Source organism: Zosterops lateralis (assembly GCF_965231275.1).
Source record: "Zosterops lateralis genome assembly, chromosome: 13".
Taxonomy (NCBI): domain Eukaryota; kingdom Metazoa; phylum Chordata; class Aves; order Passeriformes; family Zosteropidae; genus Zosterops; species Zosterops lateralis.
Genome location: NC_139773.1, coordinates 3,116,300 through 3,138,700, shown reverse-complemented (window position 1 = coordinate 3,138,700; position 22,401 = coordinate 3,116,300). Strand labels below are relative to the sequence as shown.

General features: G+C 54.6%; 4 protein-coding genes across 4 annotated transcripts; 2 read left to right on the top strand and 2 right to left on the bottom strand.

The window, feature by feature from the left end:
- Positions 1-1,005: 1,005 nt before the first annotated feature.
- PATL2 (PAT1 homolog 2) lies at positions 1,006-6,392 on the bottom strand (the record flags this gene model as incomplete). The annotated part of the gene is made up of 19 exons (XM_083870624.1): positions 1,006-1,045; positions 1,250-1,402; positions 1,479-1,576; positions 1,654-1,794; positions 2,055-2,214; positions 2,460-2,608; positions 2,767-2,811; positions 3,120-3,217; positions 3,298-3,412; positions 3,527-3,665; positions 3,737-3,814; positions 3,932-4,086; positions 4,286-4,354; positions 4,463-4,630; positions 5,018-5,083; positions 5,192-5,260; positions 5,381-5,670; positions 5,793-5,895; positions 6,369-6,392. The coding sequence occupies 19 exons, from the start codon at positions 6,390-6,392 to the stop codon at positions 1,006-1,008; spliced, it is 2,160 nt and encodes a 719-aa protein (XP_083726750.1).
- A 2,294-nt stretch (positions 6,393-8,686) lies between these two features.
- Positions 8,687-11,040, top strand: B2M (beta-2-microglobulin). Its single transcript, XM_083871392.1, has 4 exons — positions 8,687-8,824; positions 8,987-9,265; positions 9,740-9,775; positions 10,902-11,040. The coding sequence occupies exons 1-3, from the start codon at positions 8,737-8,739 to the stop codon at positions 9,751-9,753; spliced, it is 381 nt and encodes a 126-aa protein (XP_083727518.1). The 5' UTR covers positions 8,687-8,736; the 3' UTR covers positions 9,754-9,775; positions 10,902-11,040.
- Positions 11,041-13,525: 2,485 nt separating this feature from the next.
- On the top strand, positions 13,526-19,025 carry TERB2 (telomere repeat binding bouquet formation protein 2; the record flags this gene model as incomplete). The annotated part of the gene is made up of 7 exons (XM_083870647.1): positions 13,526-13,589; positions 14,013-14,094; positions 15,289-15,440; positions 16,301-16,359; positions 18,525-18,613; positions 18,714-18,802; positions 18,883-19,025. The coding sequence occupies 7 exons, from the start codon at positions 13,526-13,528 to the stop codon at positions 19,023-19,025; spliced, it is 678 nt and encodes a 225-aa protein (XP_083726773.1).
- Positions 19,026-19,720: 695 nt separating this feature from the next.
- RPS17 (ribosomal protein S17) lies at positions 19,721-22,351 on the bottom strand. Its single transcript, XM_083871313.1, has 5 exons — positions 22,259-22,351; positions 21,894-22,045; positions 21,358-21,463; positions 20,214-20,279; positions 19,721-19,845 (listed from the first exon to the last, which is right to left on the bottom strand). The coding sequence occupies exons 1-5, from the start codon at positions 22,259-22,261 to the stop codon at positions 19,765-19,767; spliced, it is 408 nt and encodes a 135-aa protein (XP_083727439.1). The 5' UTR covers positions 22,262-22,351; the 3' UTR covers positions 19,721-19,764.
- Between the last annotated feature and the right edge of the window lie 50 nt (positions 22,352-22,401).

The following is a 22,401-nucleotide window of genomic DNA, read 5'->3' as shown; positions in this document are numbered from 1 at the left end:
CAACTCTCTGCTGTAAACCTCTTTTGAATACACACCAGGCTTTGGGTGTCAGGTTTAGACCTCTGGATGGGTCGAGGTGACCCAGCCCTAGCTGTCCCATAGGATTAGGGGAAATCCCACCATAGAACCCAACAGGAGCTACCAAGATTCCCACAGCGGGAAGAGACATTGCACACAGCCTCAAATATAAAAGTGAGGAGCAGCTTGGGGTAGTCACAATTGATTAGAAAGATGCCTCAAGGTACTTCACTGTGACCACAGCTGGAAGACTTCAGACTAAATAGCTTTTGAGAGCTATTGGGAGAGCTATTTTGAGAGCCCATCAGAGACAAGAGGTGCTTTATTTACCCACCTACATACACTTAAGACCCCCCCACCGTATCTTTCCCACGTGTTGCCAGATGCCTGCACAAATCTTTCCCTATCAGGACAAGCTGTGATTTATCTTCCCCATCACATCCCTTCTTTCCCAGCTCATTCCCCTCCCTGGGTGCTCAGGTGTGTGGGGCCTCCGATCGCCCTTCTCCAAACACTCCTTTCTCCTCCTTGATCCCCTGAGCATCCCTCCCTTCTTCTCCCTGCCCCAGGCCAGGGGTCTCCCTGCCCAGCAATGCGCCCATAGGGCCACTGTGCATCCAACATAAGCTGCCCCCAGGAGCCAGAGGAGCTCGTTAATCACCTTTTTATTTTATTACAAGCACTTTACAGAGAGTGCTGTAGACGAAATCCCTCCCCAGGTGCTCCCAGCGCCCCTGTGCCCCGCCTCAGCCCCCGCCGTGACCCCACCCACTGCCGGGGGGAGGCCAAAATAAGTTACACCCACCCACCTCCGTGCTCCCGGCACCGGGACAGGGCGGCATCATTCCCCCGGTGCCAGCCCTGCCGCTGCCCGTGTCACCCAGAGTGCCCCGCACCAGGGTAAGTGTTCACTTCCAAGGCCACAGCATCGGGCCCTGCCCGTTCCCGGCCCCGCCGGCTCCAGACCCCGTCCCCAGCTCCCGGGGCTCAGCAGAACATGTCAGCCTCCGCGGGCAGCGGGGAGCACCTGCGGGGAAAGGGTCAGGTTGGAGTACCAGGCTGCCGATCTGTCCCAAAGAAGTGGGAGCAAAGGCAACAGGATTAGCTCAACACAGTAGGTATCTGGAGATAATTCCAAGGGGGCAATGGAAGCAGTGAGGCCCCAGTGCTGTCTGCTCCTCTCCCCCGGGGATCTCCAGGAGAGCAGGAAGCTATTCCAGGCAGTACTCACTCAGCCATCTTGGCTGCCAGGTGGTAGACAGTCTGCTTGTCCAGGTAGCGGCAGAAGAGCAGGACAAGGTTGCTGGGCAAGAAGAGAGGCTCTGCCAGCGAGGCTGTGGGCAGGCGTGACAGCTCCTGGGACATCAGGTACACCATGTCTGTCCTGGGGGCACCAGCACAGGGGGTGAGCACCCCACGGAGCAGTGACAACCCCCCTCCCAGCTCACACAGTCCCTCACCATGTCTCGAAGTCCCCCCTGCACGGCTTCAGTGGCACACGTGAGGACAGCAGCCTCTCGCCATGGCTCAGCAGGGAATACAGCAAGGAGATGCCAAACTGCAGGAAAGCACCAGAAGTGTCACAGCAAGCAGCAGGGACACCCCAGGGACATGATGAGGCTCAGGGCCACATACCTGGTTCTTCAAGGCCATGGTGAGGGGGAGCTCCAAAGACTCAGGTAGAGGCTGGGTAAGCTCTTGCAGGACCTCAATGAGTTTGCTGAAGGTTATCTCACCCACCACCTCATTCAACGGGCTGTAGAGCAGGGGGAGAGACTGGGCAGGGCAGAGGGGAGAGCAGGAATCTGAGATCCTTTGACCTATCACAGCCACAACCCCATCCCAGCACTTGGAGGGAAGGGGTCACTGCAGAGACTCCTGGAGACGTTTTCCTCCCCCAGGATGGGAAGAGGCTCCTGGTCTCAATGCTAACCCCAGAGGACAGGCCCCCTTGTTGCCCAGGGTGCCACCCCCAACAAGAACAGAGAAGGAAGGAGACAACCCAAGCCATCCCTGCCCTGGCAGGAGGTGCTTGCCTCATCCAGCATGTCCTTCTTCATGAGGAAGGGCAGGTGGTGGGTGATGGTCAGCAGGATCTTCTCCCTTTGCTCTCCAATCAGGTGGGGCAGCAGCCGGGCCACGAGCTTCTTGCCCTTCCTCACGCACAGCAGTTGGAGGAATTCATCTTCTGCCTCCCTGGGAACAAAGGCTCCATTGGCACAAATCCCAAGAGACCTGGAGCATTTCTGTCCATCTAAAAGGACCAGCATCAGCTCCAGTGGAGGACAAGGTTCACAGGCAGGGTCAGCACAGGCTGCAGTGACACATGGAAGGAAGGACCCAATCCTCCTGTGACCTAGACCTGCTCATCAATGACCATCTCAGATCCACAAGGACCAAGATATGCTGCCTGCTCCCCTCTCCCCATGGGACAGACTCACTCTTCAATGCTGCAAGCCCTAATTTTCAAGGCTTGGTAGATACTCTCCACTTTTTGGCTCTTCTCCTCCTGCCTGTGGGGCTCTTGGTCCCCCAGGGCCTTGGATGTTTTCTGTTGCACCTCCTCCACTTCCAGCAGCTGCAGGAAGAGCTGGAGAAATTACAGAGGGTAAGGAAGAAGCTTAGAGAAACTTCTACTAAATGGCTATCCAGGACCCTGCCTAGGTACATGTCCCCTTAAGAGAAATTCCTGGATGAAAACAGAGCACCTGGCCCATCCTGCCCTTCTCCAAATCACCACTCACTCACCTTCTCAATCCTGTGCAGCGCTCGCAGCAGGTGGGTCCCTGCAGCCTTTGGAAGGGTAGAAAGGAAGGCACAAAGGTTACAGCCATCCCCAGACACTACCACCAACCCAGCACTGGGCCAGCTGCTCCCTGGGGACCAGAGGTGACTTCAGGACACAGAGCAGTCCCCATGGGGAAACCATGGCCAGCTACAACTGGCGAGAGCCCAGTCCCACCCCTTGGCCAGGCACAAGCTGCCACTGCTGAGGTGGCACCTCCTCCATCTGTGTGCCCCATCCCACTGCTCAGGGCAGCTCCTAAAGGAGCATTCCTGGCAATTCAGGGCCCCAACCAGCCCAGCTTCCCTTCACCTACCTCCTCCATGAGGGCATGGTGCACAGCATCAATGGCCCGGCGAGGGCTGTAGCAGGTGGACACCGTGACCTGGCCCAGTGACCCAGCGATGCGCACCACTGCGGAAGAGCAGGGACATGGTGACACCACATCCCAGAACTCCTCACCCAGCCCCCTAACACCTGCCCCAGCCCCTCACCAGAGTCATAGGTCTCCACTTTCTGGATGAACGGCGTGACCAGTTTGGGAGGCTTGTTGCGCCTGCCCAGCAGCTCCTCCTCCGCCTGTTTGCGCTCCAGCCGGTGGTAGTAGGTCTGTATCAACAGGAAAAGCCAGGAGTCCCTCCACCAGTCCTGGAGGGTTTCCCCAGCTCCCAAAGCCCCACCCTGAGGAGAACAAGCTGCAGGTGGCTGGCAGCAGGAGCTCACCTGGTAATAGTAGTCATCATCCATATTCTCACTCTGCAGCTGCATCATCTGCACCTTGACAACCCAGTCCTTCTCCTTGGAAGTCATCAGCCCAGCATAAGGATCCGCTTTACGAGACCACAGCTTCTTGGGGGAGACACTGGCACAGGAGAAGACCTCAGCCCACTGTGACCACCCAGAGCCCCCCCTGCACCCCAAAGACCTCCATACCTCTGCACCTGCCTGCCCTGCTGCTGCATCAAGATGCGCTGGTGCTGAGGGTGCAGCTGGGTCATGTGGCTGGGTGTGCTGCAGGGAACACCAGACAGAGGTCAAGGGGGGTTTTGGGACATCCCCAGAGTGAGATGACCCCCAGCTGCTTTGTAGGGCCCTTCCAGTCCCACCCCAATATCCCACTCTTGCTACCTGAAGTCCAGCTGGCCCATGGCTGAGGGGCTGAAGAAGAGAGCAGGGTCCAAAGAAGAGGACATGGACCTGAAGTGCATGCCTAGAGCCCGCGGTGGGCTGCCCACGGTGGGGGACCCGGGCTGGAAAGGGGTTGGAGGTGCATACCCTGCCATCTGAGAGGGAGAGAGGACATCAAGGGTCTGAGCCTTCCCCTCTGAGCATCTCAGAGGGGTCAGCCAGCTCTGTACTGGCTTCTGGCTCCCACTCCTCTGGCAAAGTGCTACCCTCAGATACTGCCACTGTCCCTATCCCCTGCCACTCCAGGGCTGCCTCAGTGGGCCCATGGCAGTAGCTCAAAGCCCACCACTTTACCTGGTTGGGAGTGAAGAGTGGAGGGGGTCTGCAAGGCGGTGAGAAGGGTCGAGGAGACATCAGGGGTGCCTGGTGCAGAGAGGAGGTGCCACTCAGACAAGCCTGTCCTCAAGGCTGCACCTCCAAGGAGGGGAAGCAGAGAAAGAAGGGATCCAAGAGCACCCCCAAACCTGTTACCTGCTGGAGAAAGCACTGGGGGAAAGGTTTGGGGGACATCAGTCTTAAGTCAGGGCACTTGAGCCGGGGAGAGCCCCCACAGCCCCTCTGCACAAGAGAGCCACAGAAGTCCAGGGCCATGTTGGTAGATGGTGGAGGTCTCTCCAGAACCTGGAGGATGGCTTTATCCTGGTGGGAGGAGGCAGCAGCAGGTGGGAACAGAGTACAGCTGGGAACAGTTTAGTTCCCTCAGCAACAATCAGCTCACTAAAACCTTTTGTCATTGCTCAACCAATACCATGTACCACCTGGACTCCCACCCTGGTAGTGTGGAACAGTTGGGGACCCATAAAACACCAATCATGGGGGTCCCAGTCCCCCCAGACTCAACTTTGCCTTCAAATCCAGGCTCTGCTTTGGGAAGACACTCACAGCCTTGGAAACCCAAGACACATCTATGCACCTCCAGAGCCATTTAGAGATGCCCCAGGTGTCACAAATTCCCTGTGTGACCCTTGTCCTAGGGTAGTGGGGAGCCTTTAGCCACCCCCTGAAGGCCTGACTGGAGGTACCCACCTCCAGCATGAGGTGACGTGGGACACTGCCAGGGGAGGATCCCAATGCTGTGGGATCCATTGACACCTGGAAAACAGGGAGATGTTGGCATGAGGCAAGTGAACAGGAGGTGAGAGCAGGGAACACGACAGGAGCCACCCTGCCTCATCACCAGATGGGTGGGGACATTTTTACCGTGTCCTCCTTGCCCAACTCTTCCCAACAAGTACCAATCCTGCTGTCCAGCACCGCCGAGTCCTGGCTCTGCAAGGAAAGGGGAGTTAAAGGTCTGCCTCCCTGCCCTAGTGCCCTCTGTGGGGCAGGACCCAAAGGTGTGAGGATGGAGGGGGGAGGAGCAGAACCCCCTGTCTGCTCACACATCACCTCCAGTGTGGGTTTGCTCCGCACAGCTCTCATCACTGCTGGGTCTTCCAGTTCACTGGGCTCCTCAAAGCACTCCTGGTCTTCCTCCTGTTCCTCAGTCCCCAGCTCCTCTACCTCTTCCTCCATCTGAGAGTTAACCTGCTCCACCTCCATCCCACCTTCCTCCTCGGGCAGCTCCTCCAGCTGCTCAGCTGCTCTTCCAGTGGCCTCTACCAGTGCTTTGGCCACCTCAGGGCTTATCTCCGGTACCACCAGCAGTTTTGGGACATCCTCCTCTGTGGAGTCTCGGTCTTGGAGGGGGGAAGCAGCGCACAGTAGGGTGGGTTAATGCCTGAGCAGTGCCCACCAGGCTGTCTGCTCCCCCCGAGTGCTGGCAGGTCTCTCCAACACCAGGACTCCCCTGAGGTCTTACCTAACCCAAAAGTCATCTCGTTGTACAGGTCAAGCTCCTCATCCTCCTCAGCCATCTCTTCCAGCAGAAGCACATCTTCCACCAGCAGAAAATCCTCGAGAATCTAGATTTGGAAGCAGCAGATTCCTCGCTAAGAGAGAGGTAACCCTAACATGTTCCCAAAAGTGGGGAGGGGGCACCCAACCTCCCCCTCACTCTACTGGTGGTGCCAGACAACCCACAGGGCTAACAGCTGGAAAAGGGAAAAGCACGAGCCAGCGGCACCGCCAGCGAGGACAGGACCCGTAGGCTGAGCGCCCAGGAGCTGCCGGCACCGGCGAATCCCGGCACGGAACGGCACCCGTGCGGCCGGGCTGAGACATCATTCAGCTCCAGAGTGAACAGCCGCTACGCGGGCACGAGCGGCACGCGAGCACAAGGCAGGGAAGAGCATCCCACCAGCACCTCCAGGGCAGCGTCTGCTCCGGGACCGACCGTTCCGGCGAGCGCCAGCCCCGGAGAACGAGCACCGCAGAGGGAGCGGGACGCCGGGAGGCGGCAGCGGGCAGGGAATAGCGGAGCAGGGCAGGCACTCACAATGCTCTCGCCGCCCTCCGCCATCCCGCGATGCCGCCGCCTCCTCCTCCCGCTCGCCCACCCTCCGTCCGTCCCGGGTCCCTCTACAGGGCCACGCTGCCCCCGCCGCCCCTTTTATGGGCCGCCCCCCCGGCTCCGGCATGCGCCTGCCGTACAGCATGGCGGCTCCCAGCGGCGGCCTGCGCCTGCGCACTCGCCTCGCCGTGCCCCGCACGAGGGATCCCTGCAGCCGAGGGAGGAGTGAGGATGGAGGGGTTTAGTGACCCCACCTGCGGCTCTCGGAACACAGAACGCCCCAGGACAGCTTTCCCCACTGCTCGCCTCGCTCCTTGACTGCCATGGCGTTCTCAGGGCTGATATCTTTCTGAGGAGTTACGGAAAACAGGTGGGATGTGGTCTGTCGGGATTGACTATTCTGATAGATAAGACCGGGCACAGGCGTCAACACTAACACTACAGATTTCTGCATCTCACAAAGCATAGCGGGTTGCCCTTATTCCCCTGAATAACAGGAGCACCTTGGTCATGTCACCCAATCCCAAATAATTCTCCCAATATTCTGCTAATAAAAGCAAAACTGTCCCAAAAGTGGAAGATCAGGCTACTCTAATCACATCATGGGGAAGAGTTGTGCTTCTCTTTACTGGGAAATTCTGACACGTGGTGTGGGTTACAGTCGAGTCATTGCCAGGGATTCACATCCCAAAGGGCCTGGAAAGGATCTGTGTCCTGCCATCCTCTCCCTGAGCCGAGGGGAGTGTCCACTTGGGCAGAGCCAGATTCACCCCTGAGACAGCTGGACCGGGGTGGTAACTCCTGATGTGGTGACCCTAATAACAACTCTGCCACCCATGGAGCACTCAGGGATTATTTCTGCCAGAGCCCTGAGGTCCCTGATAAGGCTCTGGCCACAGCTGCATCTGTTTATCCCACACTGAGAAAAACATTGTGTGTGTTCAGCTGCGTGGCTGGCACTGCTCACTGGGTAACCAGCAAACCCAGCAGGAGCCGGGCCAGTGGGAACTGATAACAAGTGTTTTCAAGATTTTCCTTTGCTTGGCCTCTCCTGATTTACCTGCTGCCTTTGGAAAGTTCTCCATACGTGCTTTGTTAATTTAATTTGTGTTTTAATGAGTTGCATTAAGAGGTGCATTAAGAAAGCAGGACCTAAAGGGGCTTAGCATTTTGGTGCTTACACCATGCTGCTGTTTTCTCCCCACTAGCAGTGACTTTCCTTTCTTTTCCCTTTATTTTCCCTCCAAGCGGCATTAGTGGGATACACAGTGGCATTTCTAGCCTCACTGGGCTTTGGTGCTCACAGTTCTTCTGGAGAAGGCACCAGAAAACCTGGTTCTTTGGTATTAGAATTCGCATGTTTTGTCAGGATGTCTATGCTGTGCTCAAACAACAGTCAACTTCTTTCCCTGCAGCTGCTGGAATGAGACATTACACAAAGATTTTGAAAGAAGTTCATAAAAGAAAGTGTATGGCTGTTCCACCTTAGACTGTTGGTGTAATACTGGCCCTGGATACAAACTGTTCTGCAAGGGGTGGCTTTCCAACCCCATTTAGGTTGGAAAAACTCTCTGTGCCCATCAAGTCAAATCATTCCTCCAGCATTGCCACAGCACCACTAGCCCATGTCCCCTAGTGCCACACCCACAGGGCTTTTAAATCCCTTTAGGGATGAGGACTGCACCACTGCTCTGACAGCCTGTGGCAAGGCTGGACAGCCCTATCAGAGAAGAACTTTTCTCTAAGATCCAATCTAAACCTTGAAGCTACTTGAAGCTGTTTCCTCTTGTTCTCACCTTTGTTCCTGCGAGCAGAGCACAACCCCACTTGGCTGCCCCTTCCTGTCAGGGAGTTGTAGAAAAAGAAGGTACCCCCGAGCTCCCTCAGCTGCTCCTGGTGCTCTGCTCCAGCCCCTTCCCCAGCTCCGTTCCCTTCCCTGGACACGCTCCACCCCCTCCAAGTCCTTACTGTCGTGAAAGGGGCAGAACTGACCCCCGGATTTGGGGTGTGGCCGCAGCAGTGCCCGGCACAGCGGACGGGCGCTGCCCTGGTCTGTGGTCACAGCGGGGCTAGTGCAGACCAGGTGCCATTGTCCAGCTGGGCTCACGTCCAGCCGCTGTGGCCCGACGGCCCGGGGTCTGTGCCCGGGTCTCTCCCCCGCCCAGCGCGGAACTGAAAGCGAAAGCTCCCGCCCCTGGCTCGCACAACCCCGGCTCTCCCGTTCTACCCGGAGACCGATGAGCTGGCGGCCGCTCCGCGCCACGATTGGCCGCGCCTGCCGGAGGGTATAAAACGCGGAGTGCGAGCAGGGGGTGGGTCATTCCGGGAAACGGTGAGGCAGCGAGGAGCGGCCATGGTGCGCGGGGTCTTGGTGCTCGGTGTGCTGGCGCTGCTGGCGCTGCCCGGCCTGGAGGCGGCTGGTGCGACCGGTGCGGTCAGTGGTGAGTGCCTGGGCTGGTGCGAAGGTTCCTGACAGGGTGAAGGGCTGCGGGGTCCCGGCGGGTCCGGGTCACTGTGCCCGGGTGGGGGGATGGGCGAGGGTTGGCATCGAGGCGATGCCCGCCGCAGTCCCGCTTCTCACACGCCCTCGCCCCTCTCTCTAGAATCGCCGAAAGTCGAAGTCTACGCCCGTAACCGCGCCGAGGAGGGAAAGGAGAACGTCCTCCACTGCTTCATCACTGGCTTTCACCCACCCAAGATTGACATCGAACTCCTGAAGAACGGGGAGCCTATGCCCGGCGTCACCTACGGGGACTTGTCCTTCAACGAGAAGTGGCAGTTCCAGCGCCTGGTCTATGCGCCCTTCATCCCCACAAGGGAGGACATCTTCACTTGCAGGGTGGTGCATTCCAGCATGGCAGGGCCAGCCACTTACCGATGGGGTATGTTGTGCCTTCTCTTCTGCATGCTGGGGCGCCTTGCTTTATATCCATGCTGCGCCTGTTCCTTTTCCTGGGAAGCAGGTTGTTGTAGGAGTGGTGTTTGAAGGTCTTGTGTTAGAGAGATAGAAAATTAACTTTGTTTTAGCTGAAAAGGCTGTTACACATACCTGTGAAGGATTCAGGGAGGAATGGTGTTAATCCATAGATATTTGGTGATGCTGTGTCATCTGATCTCTGCCTTGGTGAGCTTCACTAGAAGGTGGTGGGTCATGCAGTGAATTTTTGCTTTATGTTTTGTGAATGTGAAGAAGGACTCAGCGATCAGGGCTGATGGTGGTGACCTAGACTCAGCCACGGCTGAGGGCAACTCTCTGGTTACCACACTGGGGCTGTTTCCAGGGGGGAACCTTCTGGGGATGGGAGAGGGGATGCCATTTACCCCCAAATTTAACGCTTTGTGCTTCTTTCCTGCAGAACCAGACTTCTGAGCTGTGGTTGGGATGATCCATGGTGAGTTATTCCAATGCTGTGTGCCATGCTGGTAAGGGAAACACAGACTCATTCCTGTAGTAGGGGAGGGTTTGAAAAGCTGAGGAACAGAAGCAACCACACCCAAAAAAGTAGATCATATTAGTGCTGGTTTGGAACACAAAACTCTTTCTGCACAGTTTTGGTCTGGTTTTGGCCATCCTGTGCCTGCAAGAGTCCTTTGCTCCAAAAAAAGGAGAACTTTGTAAAAAATCTTCCTTGCATGGTGTTGCTGTGTCAGCTAGATACCGCAGAGAGTTGTTGCAGTTGGTCTCCTGTTAGGGCAGGAGCAGGAAGTCGCTGTACCGAGATGGTTGTGCCTCAGAGTGGGTGGCAGGGTGGTTAACCCTGTGGCGGGGCAGTGCCCTGTGGGATTTGTGAGGCACAAACCAGAAACACTTTTGGGCTTATTCACAGGTGTCTGGGCTCCAAGTTCTTCAAGCTATCTGCGTATAACTGATCTGAATTTAGCAACAGGGAAATTCTAGTTTAACGCTGGATAGGGAAAAGAAACTGAATATGTGGCTCAGCTGACGTAGTCCTGGTTGAAACACCATAGTTATGTGCCCTGTTAGAGGCTGGATAGTGATTAACTGTGCCTGGACAGGCCTTGACAGGATCCTTGCATGAAATTCCCCAGTTTCTGCAGAGCTCTAAAAAGTTGTGTACAGTCACTCACCTTTGGGCAGTGGAGGTGTGAACCTGGCCCCAAGGCAGGGTTTGAAATGTGCTGTGCCCACACAGCACCGTGGCTTCAGTTAGTGGGACATTGGTGAGGGATGCCAAGTCTGGCTGGAGGTTGGATGTGAGTGACATCACTATGGTCTGGGGATTTACTGAGCTGGCATGGAAAAAGTTGAGAACAGGACAAACTTCCTGGAGTGAGGAACAAGGATCCTCTTGACTTTTCGAATTTGGAACTCCACCAAGGAAGGGACAGAAAAGCAGGTTCTGTAGGATTTTTACCTAAATGTCACTGGAAAGTGTTTCTGCAGGGACAGGGGCACTGCAGTCAGACTGCTCTGAGGAAACTGGGGTTTAGTCCTAAAATAATTACAGTTGAAGGTGTCACTAGAGTGACTTGTGTCAATCTACTCTCTCCATGCAGGTCTGGGAAATTCCTCTTGCAAGTCAAAGTCTTCTCAAGCTTCTGTCCATGCTTCATCATATCCACAAGAGTGATCAGCTTCCTTTCAGAAATTTGCCAATAAGCCTTAAAATATCTTTAAATATATAGCTTTTAATAATGAATAATAATAAATATAGGCTATTAATAGCTTTAAAAAGTTAAAAATATCACTTAGCCGTAGCATAGGGAGAGGGACCAAGGGAGGTCTGCAAGTCTTTCGAGCACAAAGCTGAAAATGGCCTTTACTGCTTAAAAAACAATGGTAGCTCTTCACTGCTACAGATTTTGCAAGATGTTTATACCTTAATAAACTGCTAGTCCTTAAAATGTTTCTTTAAAGTCATTCAACAGCCCAAGCTGATTTCACAGGCTCTGATGGCCACTGGGTTGTGGGTGGATACGTAGCCTTGGTAGCATGATAATCAGTTGTGCTTTTTTAATCCCACTGAGAAGATGCAAGAGCACTTTCCATCAATATAAAGAGAATTAAAGATTATTTTTGCTGATGTGGTATCTGCCTGGCTGGAGGCTCCTGTGTGGCTCTGAAGGGAAGGCACAAGGTTTAAAAATGGATAAAGAACCTTGGCGACACAGTGTGGGACACAGAGTGATGGCAGGGAATGATGCTTATTCCATGGGCCAGAGCTCTGGCTGGTGCACCTTGGAGTGTGTGGTGTAAAGCTGAGCCTGGGGGAAGCAGATGAGGGTGTGTTGGAGAATTTGAGTTCTGGTTTTCTCTGCGCTTGACCCTGTGGAGAACCCCAGTTGGGGCTGGGCCTCTGTTGAACTGTGGGGGACTGATGACACTACCCAAACCCCATGCTACTGCCATCAGCTCATTTTTATTTTATGAAGAAATCAGAATTATTGTTTGAGGAATATTGGCTCCAAATGGATTTAACCAGGATCAAGTGTATGGGATCAAGGTTTCCTGGTGACTCAGGGCCTCCTATGTCTCTTCTTGGGTATATTAAGATTTGCTGTGATGGTGTCACAGACCATCCACTTGAGATTTTTGAGGGATATTGTCTTATTCCATAGCTATTTTCATTATAACCAAAATTTTGTTAGGGATTAGGAAAATCCAGGCTGTTGCAGTTCCAGCACCCATGTGGGAGGTTGCTGAGGCACAGGGCCCTGTTATGGGGATCCCTTTGGGTTCATCAGAGGGGCGTTCAAGGCAGCACAGGTGGGGGTGTCATGGCTGGGTGGTTGTGCACAGTGCTCATCACTCAGCACAGAACAGCAGCACACAGCTCTGCCTGCAGCACCAAATGCACTCTGGGGACCAGGCAGCCCCAGCAGTGGTCCCTTGTGTGAGAGAGGGTGGCCTGGGAGAGGGGAAAAGTTTTGGCTTCTCTCCCAGAGATCCCAGTGGAGCAGCACAAACTGCTGTGTGAGCCCAAGGAGCTGTGGAACGTGTCCTGGCCTCTTCCCCTGGATCATGAAGGGCCACCAAAGTGCTTTCCACCACCTCAGCTCCACCTTTCCTATCCTCAAGAGCACCAGAATAATGGCTGGATAACTACTCCACCATGAGAGCTTTGTGTTAATTAGGACAGGAATGGGGTCGACTGTAGAAACTGAAGATTCTGTGGAGGCAATGTGAAATGACCCTGTCTCCAAGGGATACATCTTTCCACCCTGGGGAAGTGTGCCCTGATTGCATCTGTGGGATTTTTCAGTCCTTACTTAGGAAATATTTTGATGGTTTACTCAAAAATCCCCTGTCTGAGGGAGAACAACACATGCCCACGCCAGAGGCTGATTTTCTTTAACAGCTGGATTTCAGGACCATGTCCAGACATACCTTCTCTGTTTTATCCAGCATCCTTGGGGCTCTGAGATACTTGGTATGTTGCTGTGCTGCCGCTGCTGACAGTTCCCAGGGGATGGAGTGTCCCGAGGGATATCTTGGGAAGCTTGAAGCATGAAACAAGCCTCATTTGTGCTTTATGAAATACAAGCACTTTTTCTGCAAGCAGTTTCCGGAATCAGCAAAATGCAAGGTTTTTTTTCGAGAAAAACTTCTAGGAAAAGAAGGATGGAGTCCAACTCCTAACTCTGCCCAGGACAACCCAATCCCCACCCTGTTTCTCAGAGCATTGTCCAGGTGCCCTTTGAGCTCTCTCAGGCTCGGGGCTGCCGTCGGGAGCTGTTCCAGTGCCCGGCCACACTGTGGGGAAGAACTTTTCCCTAATATCCAGCTTAAAGCTCCCGGCACAGCTCCAGCCGTTCTCCGTCTCGCCGGGTGTTCCCACCACCGCTTCCCCTCACGGCCGCTCCCGTCTCCCCCCAGCCCCTCAGAGCGGTTCCCGCCTCTCTCCAGCTCCCGCCATCGCCTCCCCTCAGGGCGGTTCCCGCCTTCCCCCAGCCCCTCACGGCCACTCTCGTCTCCCCCCAGTCCCTCAGGGCGGTTCTCGCCTTCCCCCAGCCCCTCAGGGCCGCTTCTGCCTCCCCCCAGCCCCTCAGGGCCGCTTCTGCCTCCCCCCAGCCCCTCAGGGCCGCTTCTGCCTCTCCCCAGCCCCTCAGGGCGGTTCCCGCCATCGTTTCCCCTCCCGGCCGTTTCCGCCATCGTCCCCCTCAGGGCGGTTCCCGCCTCCATGTTCCGCGGGCACCGCGCTTGGTTCTCGCAGAGCGTCAGCCCGGGCCCGCGGGGGCTCTGGGGTGAGGGGCCCGGCGATGGCGAACTCCAGGGGTGTCCCGGGGCACTGAACTGACAGGAACCCGCTGGGGGGATTGGGAGCGGCACAGCCCTGTCACCGCTCAGGGGGAATTGGGAGGGGAGACACAGCCCCGCCATTCCTCAGCAGGGCACAGCGTGAGGGCACAGCCCCGTCACCCCTTCCTGGGTCTGACCCACACAACAGGGCAAAGCATGAGTTTGGCCACTCCATGGTGGCCCCACACTGGGGAAAAGCCTTGAATAGCCCTCAGGGGAGCGATAGGAGTCCCACAGCCATGGGGAGTTATCACAGCTTCCACTTCAGGGCCCATCTCTGCGGCCCCACAGCCAGCTGTCCCCAGCCCGGCCGCCCCGAGGTGGGAGCCCCTGCGTGCCCATCCTCATGTCCCTCCTGTCCCCCGCAGCCGACGGCGGCGGGACCATCGCCCACTGGCTGGATGCCGACTACCTCTTCAGCAGCGATGCCGCCCACCCCGACACCCGCAGGTGGGAAAAGCAGCCTTTAATTGAAAGTATTTAGTGCAAAGTGTTTAATGAATACTGACATCCCCTAAAAATCAAGGGTGTGTTTTTAAAGTCATGGCCATGGGTCTGCCAGGATCTTATTGCCCAGTGTGGTCAGGAAAACTCACACCCACACTAAGCTGTAGGTAGAATAGAGAAAAAACATCCCTGTGTTAAGAGGGGATTAGCTGTGATATAAATTAAATTAATAGTGCTGGTTTCTTGCTGGCTGTGAATCATCTGCTGGAAAATCAGCATCTAAAATAGAGGTGATCCAATTCCCAAGGAAGGAACCTGGTGCTAAAGAGCCAGTGTGAATTAATGCTAAAAGGAAGCACTGGGGTAAAAATGGATGGGAAAAGGGCTGAAATGCTTAATATATAAAAAAATAGAGAGCTATGGAACATTTGTACAAATATAAGGAATATCTTCAGGACCTTCCTCACTTTCTCAATATCAGTGAATATTTGTATTTATTCATTATTTAGTCATGTAAACATATTTATAGGAAAGGAAGCCACGATGTTTCCTTTAGTAGTTTCTTTTTAACACACCAGTGCTTAAAACTGGCTCCGAATTTTGGAATCTTTCACCCACTTGCTCCAGCTAAGCAAGGGGAATTCCAATAAACACAGAATAACAACTTTTGTTCTGCAACAAGGTGCTGCCAGACCAACCTGTTCCTCCAGGGGAATTCCAGATAATTTTATATATATTTAATGTATATAGTTAGATAGTTTCTTGTGGAAAAAAATGTAATCATTGTACACATCCTGAAACCCAGCAAACAAGATTTAATTCCCCTCTAAGGAGGACAGTGGGGCTGGAGCACCCTCCTCCATCTCCACTTCCTTGCTCAGCTGTGTGAACAGGAACAAGTATGGTGAAGGATAATTGTAGAAAAATCCTGGCTTTGCCCTCCCCGAAGTAGTTTCACCTCAAGAGCAGAGTGGGGACCGTGTAATCCCTAAAAATACGTTTACCCTTGTCCCTCCTCCAGGTTACCCCTGGGAGGTGAAGTGACTGGTAGAGTCTCACAGCTGGAAAATCACAGAAGATTGGGTCCTTTTGGCAAAAATATCAGAGCAGGTTTAATGACAACATCCCTCTAAACGTTTCAGTATTTGTTTGCTTCCAGGTTCTCCTTTGGAAAACAGCTCTCTTTCTCTCTTCCAGCATACATGAGAGCCTCAGTTACCTGGAGGGCAAAGCCACGGTCTTTCACTCCCGTTACCTCTCGGTGTGTGGAGGTGCTGATGCTGGTGCTGGAGACAAACCCTCAGTGGTTCTGGGCCACTTCGTCCTGCCCCCTGCCTGCCTGCAGGAAGGTCAGGCAAAAAATCATCTGGGGATATTTTCCCAGGGAAATCCCCCATTGGTGCAGCCTTGGTGGAAAGTAGAACTGACAGTTATTTGTCTGTTATACAAATATTATAGAGGGACTTTTCCTTCTGCTTGGGATTGGCTCTTCCTCCCGGAGGGCAGAGTATGAATCCATCTACTTATTGTCACAGAGTGGCTTGACCTTGAACATTCCCAGGGATGGGGCAGCCACAACTCTCTGGGAAACCTGTGCCAGGCCCTCTCCAGCCTCACAGGGAAGAATTTCTTCCCAGTATGCCATCTAACCCTGCCCGCTGTCAGTTTGAAGCCATCCCCCCTCATCCTGTCACTCCAGGCACTTGCCTCCAGTCCTTCTCCACCCTCTGGAGCCCCTTAAGGCCCTGGAGGGAGCCCTGGAGCCTTCTCTTCTCCAACTCTCCCAGGCTGGCTCCAGAGCAGAAGGGCTCCAGTCCTTGGAGCACCTCCATGGCCTTCTCTGGACTTCCATGTCCTGATGCTGGGGACCCAGAGCTGGAGGAGCACTGCTGTTCCTGAGTGGGCCAGGGGGACAGAATCCTCCCCTCACCTGCTGCCCACGCTGTGGGATGAGCCCAGGACACATGACTGGGTCATATCCATGAGCTTCTCATCCACCAACCCCCAAGTCCTTCTCCTCAGGGCTGCTTTCAATCCATTCTTGCCCACCCCAAATTTGTGCTTGGATTGCCCTGGCCCAGGGGCAGGACCTTGCATTTGGGCTTGCCCCCAGAGTCACCTGCGGGGGATTATACTGGCAGTGACTGTACTGACAGAACAGTGTGGTTATTTGATTTTCTCACAGTCACTAGATTTTTTTTCTTGGCAGAAATCAGAAGGAAAATTGGCCCGTTTATGTGGGAGAAGGGAGATGACCTTGAAGAACAGGTAAGATGAAAAATTTGTACTCCACATGTATGTGCTGGAGGATGAGCTTGATCTGAGCAGGAAGTTTTCACAGGAATTCGTGGAAAAAGAGAGCATATATGACCTTTGGGAAACGGGCAGGGAACTCAGGAAGTGTTTAAGGATGTCCTTAGGTCATGCAGAAAGAAGAAAATTAGAGGGGTGAAAGCTCAGTTAGAACCTTATCTGTAAAGGATAATACTTTTTATAAATACTTTATTTACAGAAGGAGGGCCAAGGAAAACCTCCAGTCTTTACTGGAGTGTCCATCACCAAAGACTAGGAAAAGGCTGAGGTACTTAACACCTTCTTTTCCTCAGTCTTCAACACTAAGACTGTTTGTATCAGGACAAACGGCCCCCTGAGCTGGTGGACAGGGATGGGGAGCAGAATGGACCCCCAGAAATCCAGGAGGAGGCAGTCAGTGACCTGCTGTGCCACTCAGATGCTCACGAGTCCATGTGCCTGGCTGGGATCCATCCCTGGGTGAGGAGGGAGCTGGAGGAAGATCTTGCCAAGCCACTCTTCATCATTAATCATTAGTCCTGGCTCACTGGGGAGATCCCAGATGACAAGGTATCTATGTGACACCCCTTCGCAAGAAAGGTTGGAAGGAGGATCCAGGGAATTACAGGCCTTTCAGTGTGACCTGTGGCAGGGGAGGTTATGGAGCAGATCACTTTGAGTGCCATCACATGGCACATACACGAAAACCAAGGGATCAGACCCAGCCAGCATGGATTTAGGAGGGACAGGTGCTACCTGACCAACCTGATTTCCTTTCATGACAAGGGGACCCATCTGGTGAATGATGGAAAATCTGTGGAAGTGCCTACCTGGACATCAGCAAAGCCTTTGACAGTTTTCCACAGCACCTCCTGGAAAACTGCAGCCCACAGCTTGGACAATTGGTGTCCTGTCACCAGTGGGGTCCCCCAGGGATCAGTGCTGGGCCCAGTCCTATTCAGTATCTTTATTAATGATCTGAATGAGGGGATTGAGTCCACCAGATGCACAGCAGATGCACAGATCACACCAAGGTGAGTGGGAGCGTGGTTCTGCTGGAGGCTAGGAAGGCTCTGCTGGGGGACCCAGATGGGCTGGATCAGTGGCCAAGGTCTGGGTCCAGCACTTTGGCCACAATAACCCCTGCAGAGCTGCAGACTGAGATGAGTGGCAGGAAAGAGGCCCAGCAAGAAAGGTCCTGGGAGTGCTGATCAACAGCAGCTGAACATGAGCCCAGGTGTGCAAGAATGCCAACAGCAAATGGCCTGAGTCAGGAGTAGTGTGGCCAGCAGGACCAGGAAATGATTTTTCCCCTGAAATGGGCACTGCTGACGCCCAACTTGAGTGCTGCGTCCAGTTCTGGACCCCTCAGTTCAATTCAGGGAGGACATTTTGGGGCTGGAGTAGGTCCAGAGAAGGAAAGAGAGCTGGGGAAGGGGCTGGAACACCAGGAGTGCCTGAGGGAGCTGGGGGGGCTCAGCCTGGAGAAAAGGAGGCTCGGGTGACCTTCTGGCCCTGCACAACTCCCTGACAGGAGGGTGGAGCTGGGTGGGATCAGGCTCTGCTCCCAGGGACCAAGGCACAGATGAGAGGACATTGCCTTAAGCTGTACCAGGAGAGGTTTATGTTTAGGCACATTAGAGAGTTTCTTCCCAGAAGGGCTGCCCAGAATGACTGGACGTGGCACTCAGTGCTCCGGTCTGGTTGGAAAGGTGGTGTGTGATTGGTCACTGCTTGGACTCTATGGTCTTTTCCAACCTAATTGATTCTGATTCTTTGTGTTTGCTGTGCTGTGTGTCCCTCCCAGCATGACAGCCTGAGGGGGACAGCACTGGAAGGACTGTCTCCCTTGCCCAGACATATGTAGTCTCCCACCAGTGTGCTGTTCCAGGGCTTCCAATTGCCACAGGCTGAGCTCAGCCTTTGGTGTGGTGTTTTCCTTCACCATGTCACTGCCCACTCTCCTCTCAAAGCAACTTCCCAGCACTTAGGAAGCAGGAATGCCCTTAGATTTAAAATTTAACTCTGAATTATGTTCGAAATCATGAGCCCTAAAAACTTGTGCACTTGGAGTGTGTCCCAGGAGCTCTGCAGGTGACCCACAGCACAACTGTAACTCATCCTTGCGCTGATATTCACAGCCCAATGAAAACCTGATAGAGGAACCAGGAGAGGCAAGAAGTGTCTGTGAGGAAGAACCAGAGGAGAAGGAACTAGACCTGGCTGAGAGGTATTTTCCTACCTTGGGTGGTGGGATTTGGATGCCCCCCTGATTCCAAGCAATCCTAACACATAGGAACTAACACACAATTTTTTCCCTCCTGATACAGCAGTGAAGAAACAGACTCTGAAGAACCTGCCCAGGGAGAATTTCCATACCGCACCCTCCAGGAATACCCGATAAATAACATGGTGACAGGTACATAAATACACCTGGAAAGGGCTGTGGATGGGGCAGATGGAGCAGGGAGACTCAGTGAGCCCATTTTCCCTCCACAGGCTATCCCTCTGCACGGGACATGAAGAAATATGAGGGGGAACTGCACGACTTTATCCCTGGAACCTCGGGCTATGCAGCCTACTGGGTTCAAAGCAAATTTAGCATTTACAGCGAGAAGACCAAAATGAAGAGGAAACTGTAAGGAACAGGTGGCTGGAACAGCAAAAACTTCAGTGTAAGAGCTGCCAGATGATTTATAAATTATCAGACTGCAGCTCAGAATGTTCAATGTATTATTTAAGTACTGGCTACAATTATTGCAGTATTTTACTTAAGTAAACTACTTAAGCTAAATTTCACAACAAACATAAATACAGACATTTCTCTCCAAAACACAAATATTTTCTTTTTATTCTGGGGTAGGGGGGTGGTGGTGATGGTTTAAGCTGTGTTTAACTAGTTTAAGCAAGTTTTCCTTAGAGGGCCACACCAGAAAGTAAGGTCTCCTTACTTTCATTTAATCAAGGAATTTTAAGACTTTCTCCTTTCATTTAAGCACTTGAAAGTGACCAACAGGGTAATAAAAAGTAAGTTTTATTGTGGCAGAGTCTGACCCCCAGGCTGTTCACTTGGAGGAAGCACAGGCAAATCTAGGACAGGCTCCCACAAGGTCCAAGGACTCACTATGGTTGTTCTCTGCCACTGACCCAAAGGCAAAGGCAGGAGAGCCTCTAAAGTAAGAGCTTTGCACCTCAAACTTTGCCCAAACTGCCAGGAAAGAACCCAAAAAGATGCTGGTACACATGAAGGTGTTGACCCTCCTCATGCTCCAATCCAGCACCCCAAGAACCCACCCTCCCTCATCCCTCGGGTGTCCAAAGACCAGGCAGGCTGAGGTGGTTTCCTCACGTTTATTGGAAAAGCGACACACAGGGACAGACTCAGAGCGCTCCTCGGGGCGTCTTGAAGTTCATTCCCACTGTGGGCTGTGTCACCTGCAGGTTGGACAGGCTGCCAAAATCCTGGAAAACAGCATGGGAAAACAATGGGATCAGTCACAGCATCCTGCCCACTGACAGTGGAGACAAAGTCCTCTGGGAAGGTGCTGTGGGCAGCACAAACGGTGGATGCAGGTCTCTTAAGAAGGGGAGACCACTCTGCTCCAGAGATTGGCTCCTTGGTGAGGGAATCATCAGGATGGAGGGCAAGGAACACTGTGCTGGTGGCAAAGCCCTCGTGCCTCTGCCCCTTCAAAAGCCATACATGAATTAACCCTCCCACAGGACCCAGGGCAGAGAGGTGCCCATGACACCATCCAGCCACTCGGGGCAGCAGGAGCTGTGCCAGGGATGTGCCAGTAGCTGGGCAGGGAACAGCTGTGGCCACTCACCAGGAGCTTCAGCATTTCCTTGGTGTCCGGGTCCACTTCAATGATCTCCTGGTCAAGGGCAGAGACCTGGGGACAGAGGGGAGAGAAAAGGTGTGAGTGATAAAGCCCCACAACTACCGGGGTGTCCCCACAGCCACTCTGGTCCCCTCCCACTGCTGTGGGCAACAGCTCCAGCAGCAGAGCCAGGAGCATCCTGATGGAACACAGCTCTCCTGACTGCACACTGCAAGAGGCCACTGGCAGTAGAGGGAAAAGCCTGTTTTATGGCAAATCTTTGGAAACTGAGGCCCAACCTGCTCCAGGCCAAGTCTGCTGAGGAGCTGGTGTTGGACCCTCAACTGCACAGTCCTGGCAGTCATCAGTGACACTCACAGCTGCCTTGTGACACGAGTCCACCATGGTGCCAACATGGGCTGACCCACCTCCAGGACCTGTGCTCTCCTGCTGTTTAATCCCACAGAAACCTTCTCCAGCCCTCTCCAGACCCCAAAACTCTACCTCCACAGGTTTCCTTCCCCAAGAGCTACATAACACCAAGATTCTTCTAAGAAACCACAAACAGTACAGGTCTGTGTGCTGACACTGCCCCAACAGCTGCAGCACAGACACTCCTTCCCTGCTTGGAGTCCCTTCCCTGTAACCCCTCTGGTGTCAGCACAGAACCAGCAGCTCTGCCAGGAGCCGACTGGGAAGATCTGGGGAACAGGCAAGATGTGCCTGAAGGCTACAGGATTTAGGAGCAACGGGATGCTATTCCTGGAACAAGAGAAGCCTTCCTGACCACCTCACCCACGTGACAGGTGAGATCTTGACCCCATCCAAACAGAGGGTTAAGGCAAAGGAGTTTTACCAAAACCCTCCCTCCAGGGATGCTGTTGCAGGGCAGGTTTTCAGCCACTCTGAAATATCCTCCTGCTTCCCATCAAATTATTTTTCCCCAAATTTTAAGTTAGGAAAACCAAACCACGAGAAGCCAGCTACCCTTCCTGCCCCAGGCAGCAGCTTTGGAACGATCCACCTCAGCCCTCTTGATCCAAACCCTCCTCAGCTCCTCCTGGCTCAGGGGTTTGTTTTGAAGCAGTTTGGGACTGTTAATGGAGATATGGGGAGGCAGGATGGAGCGATGGGGAAGCTGGAGCCTCACCTCTGGGACATAGTTGTCCCTCCTCTCCCTCTCCTCCTCCTGCAGTTTGATGGAGATGCCGCGGACGGGGCCCCTCTGGATCCGCTTCATCAGGTGGGTGACGTACCTGCGGGGACACGGGCGTGTCCTGGGCCTTCCCAGGCTCATGTCACCCTTCCCCACACCCCGAACCCCGGAACCGCAGCAGGACGAGGCAGCGCCACCGCCACCCCCGCGATGTTCCACCACTAACCGGCATCATCCCACCACCTCCAGGGGACATCAGAGACAGAGTGTCCGACAGCAACAGGGTCTGGGGGAGACACAGACCCCCCCAAACACGGGAAAACTCTCGCACTCCTCTCCCTGCACTATCAATGACCCGGCCACTGGCAGGACCGTAATCACTTTCGAATGCAGGCCCCAGCAGGAACCCCCACGCCGTGCCCCAATCCCCCAGGACCTTCCGATGCCCAGAGCCCTCGGGACACCCACAGTTACCCAAATCCCACCCGGGCCCCGTGCCCAAAGCCCGCTCGGGGCCCGCGATCTCTCACCCAGCAATCTTGTTGCGCAGCTTCTTGCTGGGGATGATGGCGATCTCCTCGCACACGCGCTTGTTGGTGTGGAAGTCATTCCCCAGGCGCGTGTAGTACTTCTCGATGATCACCCGCGCCGCCTTCTTCACCGTCTTCGTCCGGACGCGTCCCTACGCGGGGCGGGCGGGCGGGCCGCCGGTCAGGCTCCGCCGAGCCCAGGCCCAGCGCCCCCCGCCCCAATCCCCCCTCTCCCCGGCCATCCCGGCCCCCGCCGCCCCCCACTGCCTCTCGCCCCGGTCCCCTCCGGTTCCCCCCGCCGCTCCTCACCGCGGGGGCGCGGGCCCGCCCCGAGGATGGCGGCGGATGGTGGGACCGGGACTCACCATGTCGGCGGCAGCCGCGGAAAGAGAGCGGAAGATGGCGGGAGGCGCCGGAAGCCAGCGACGCCCACAGCGCCCCCTGGCGGCTCGGAGGGCTCCGGCGGAGGGGAAGGTGGGCGGGGCTGACAGGGCGGGGGGCGGGTCAC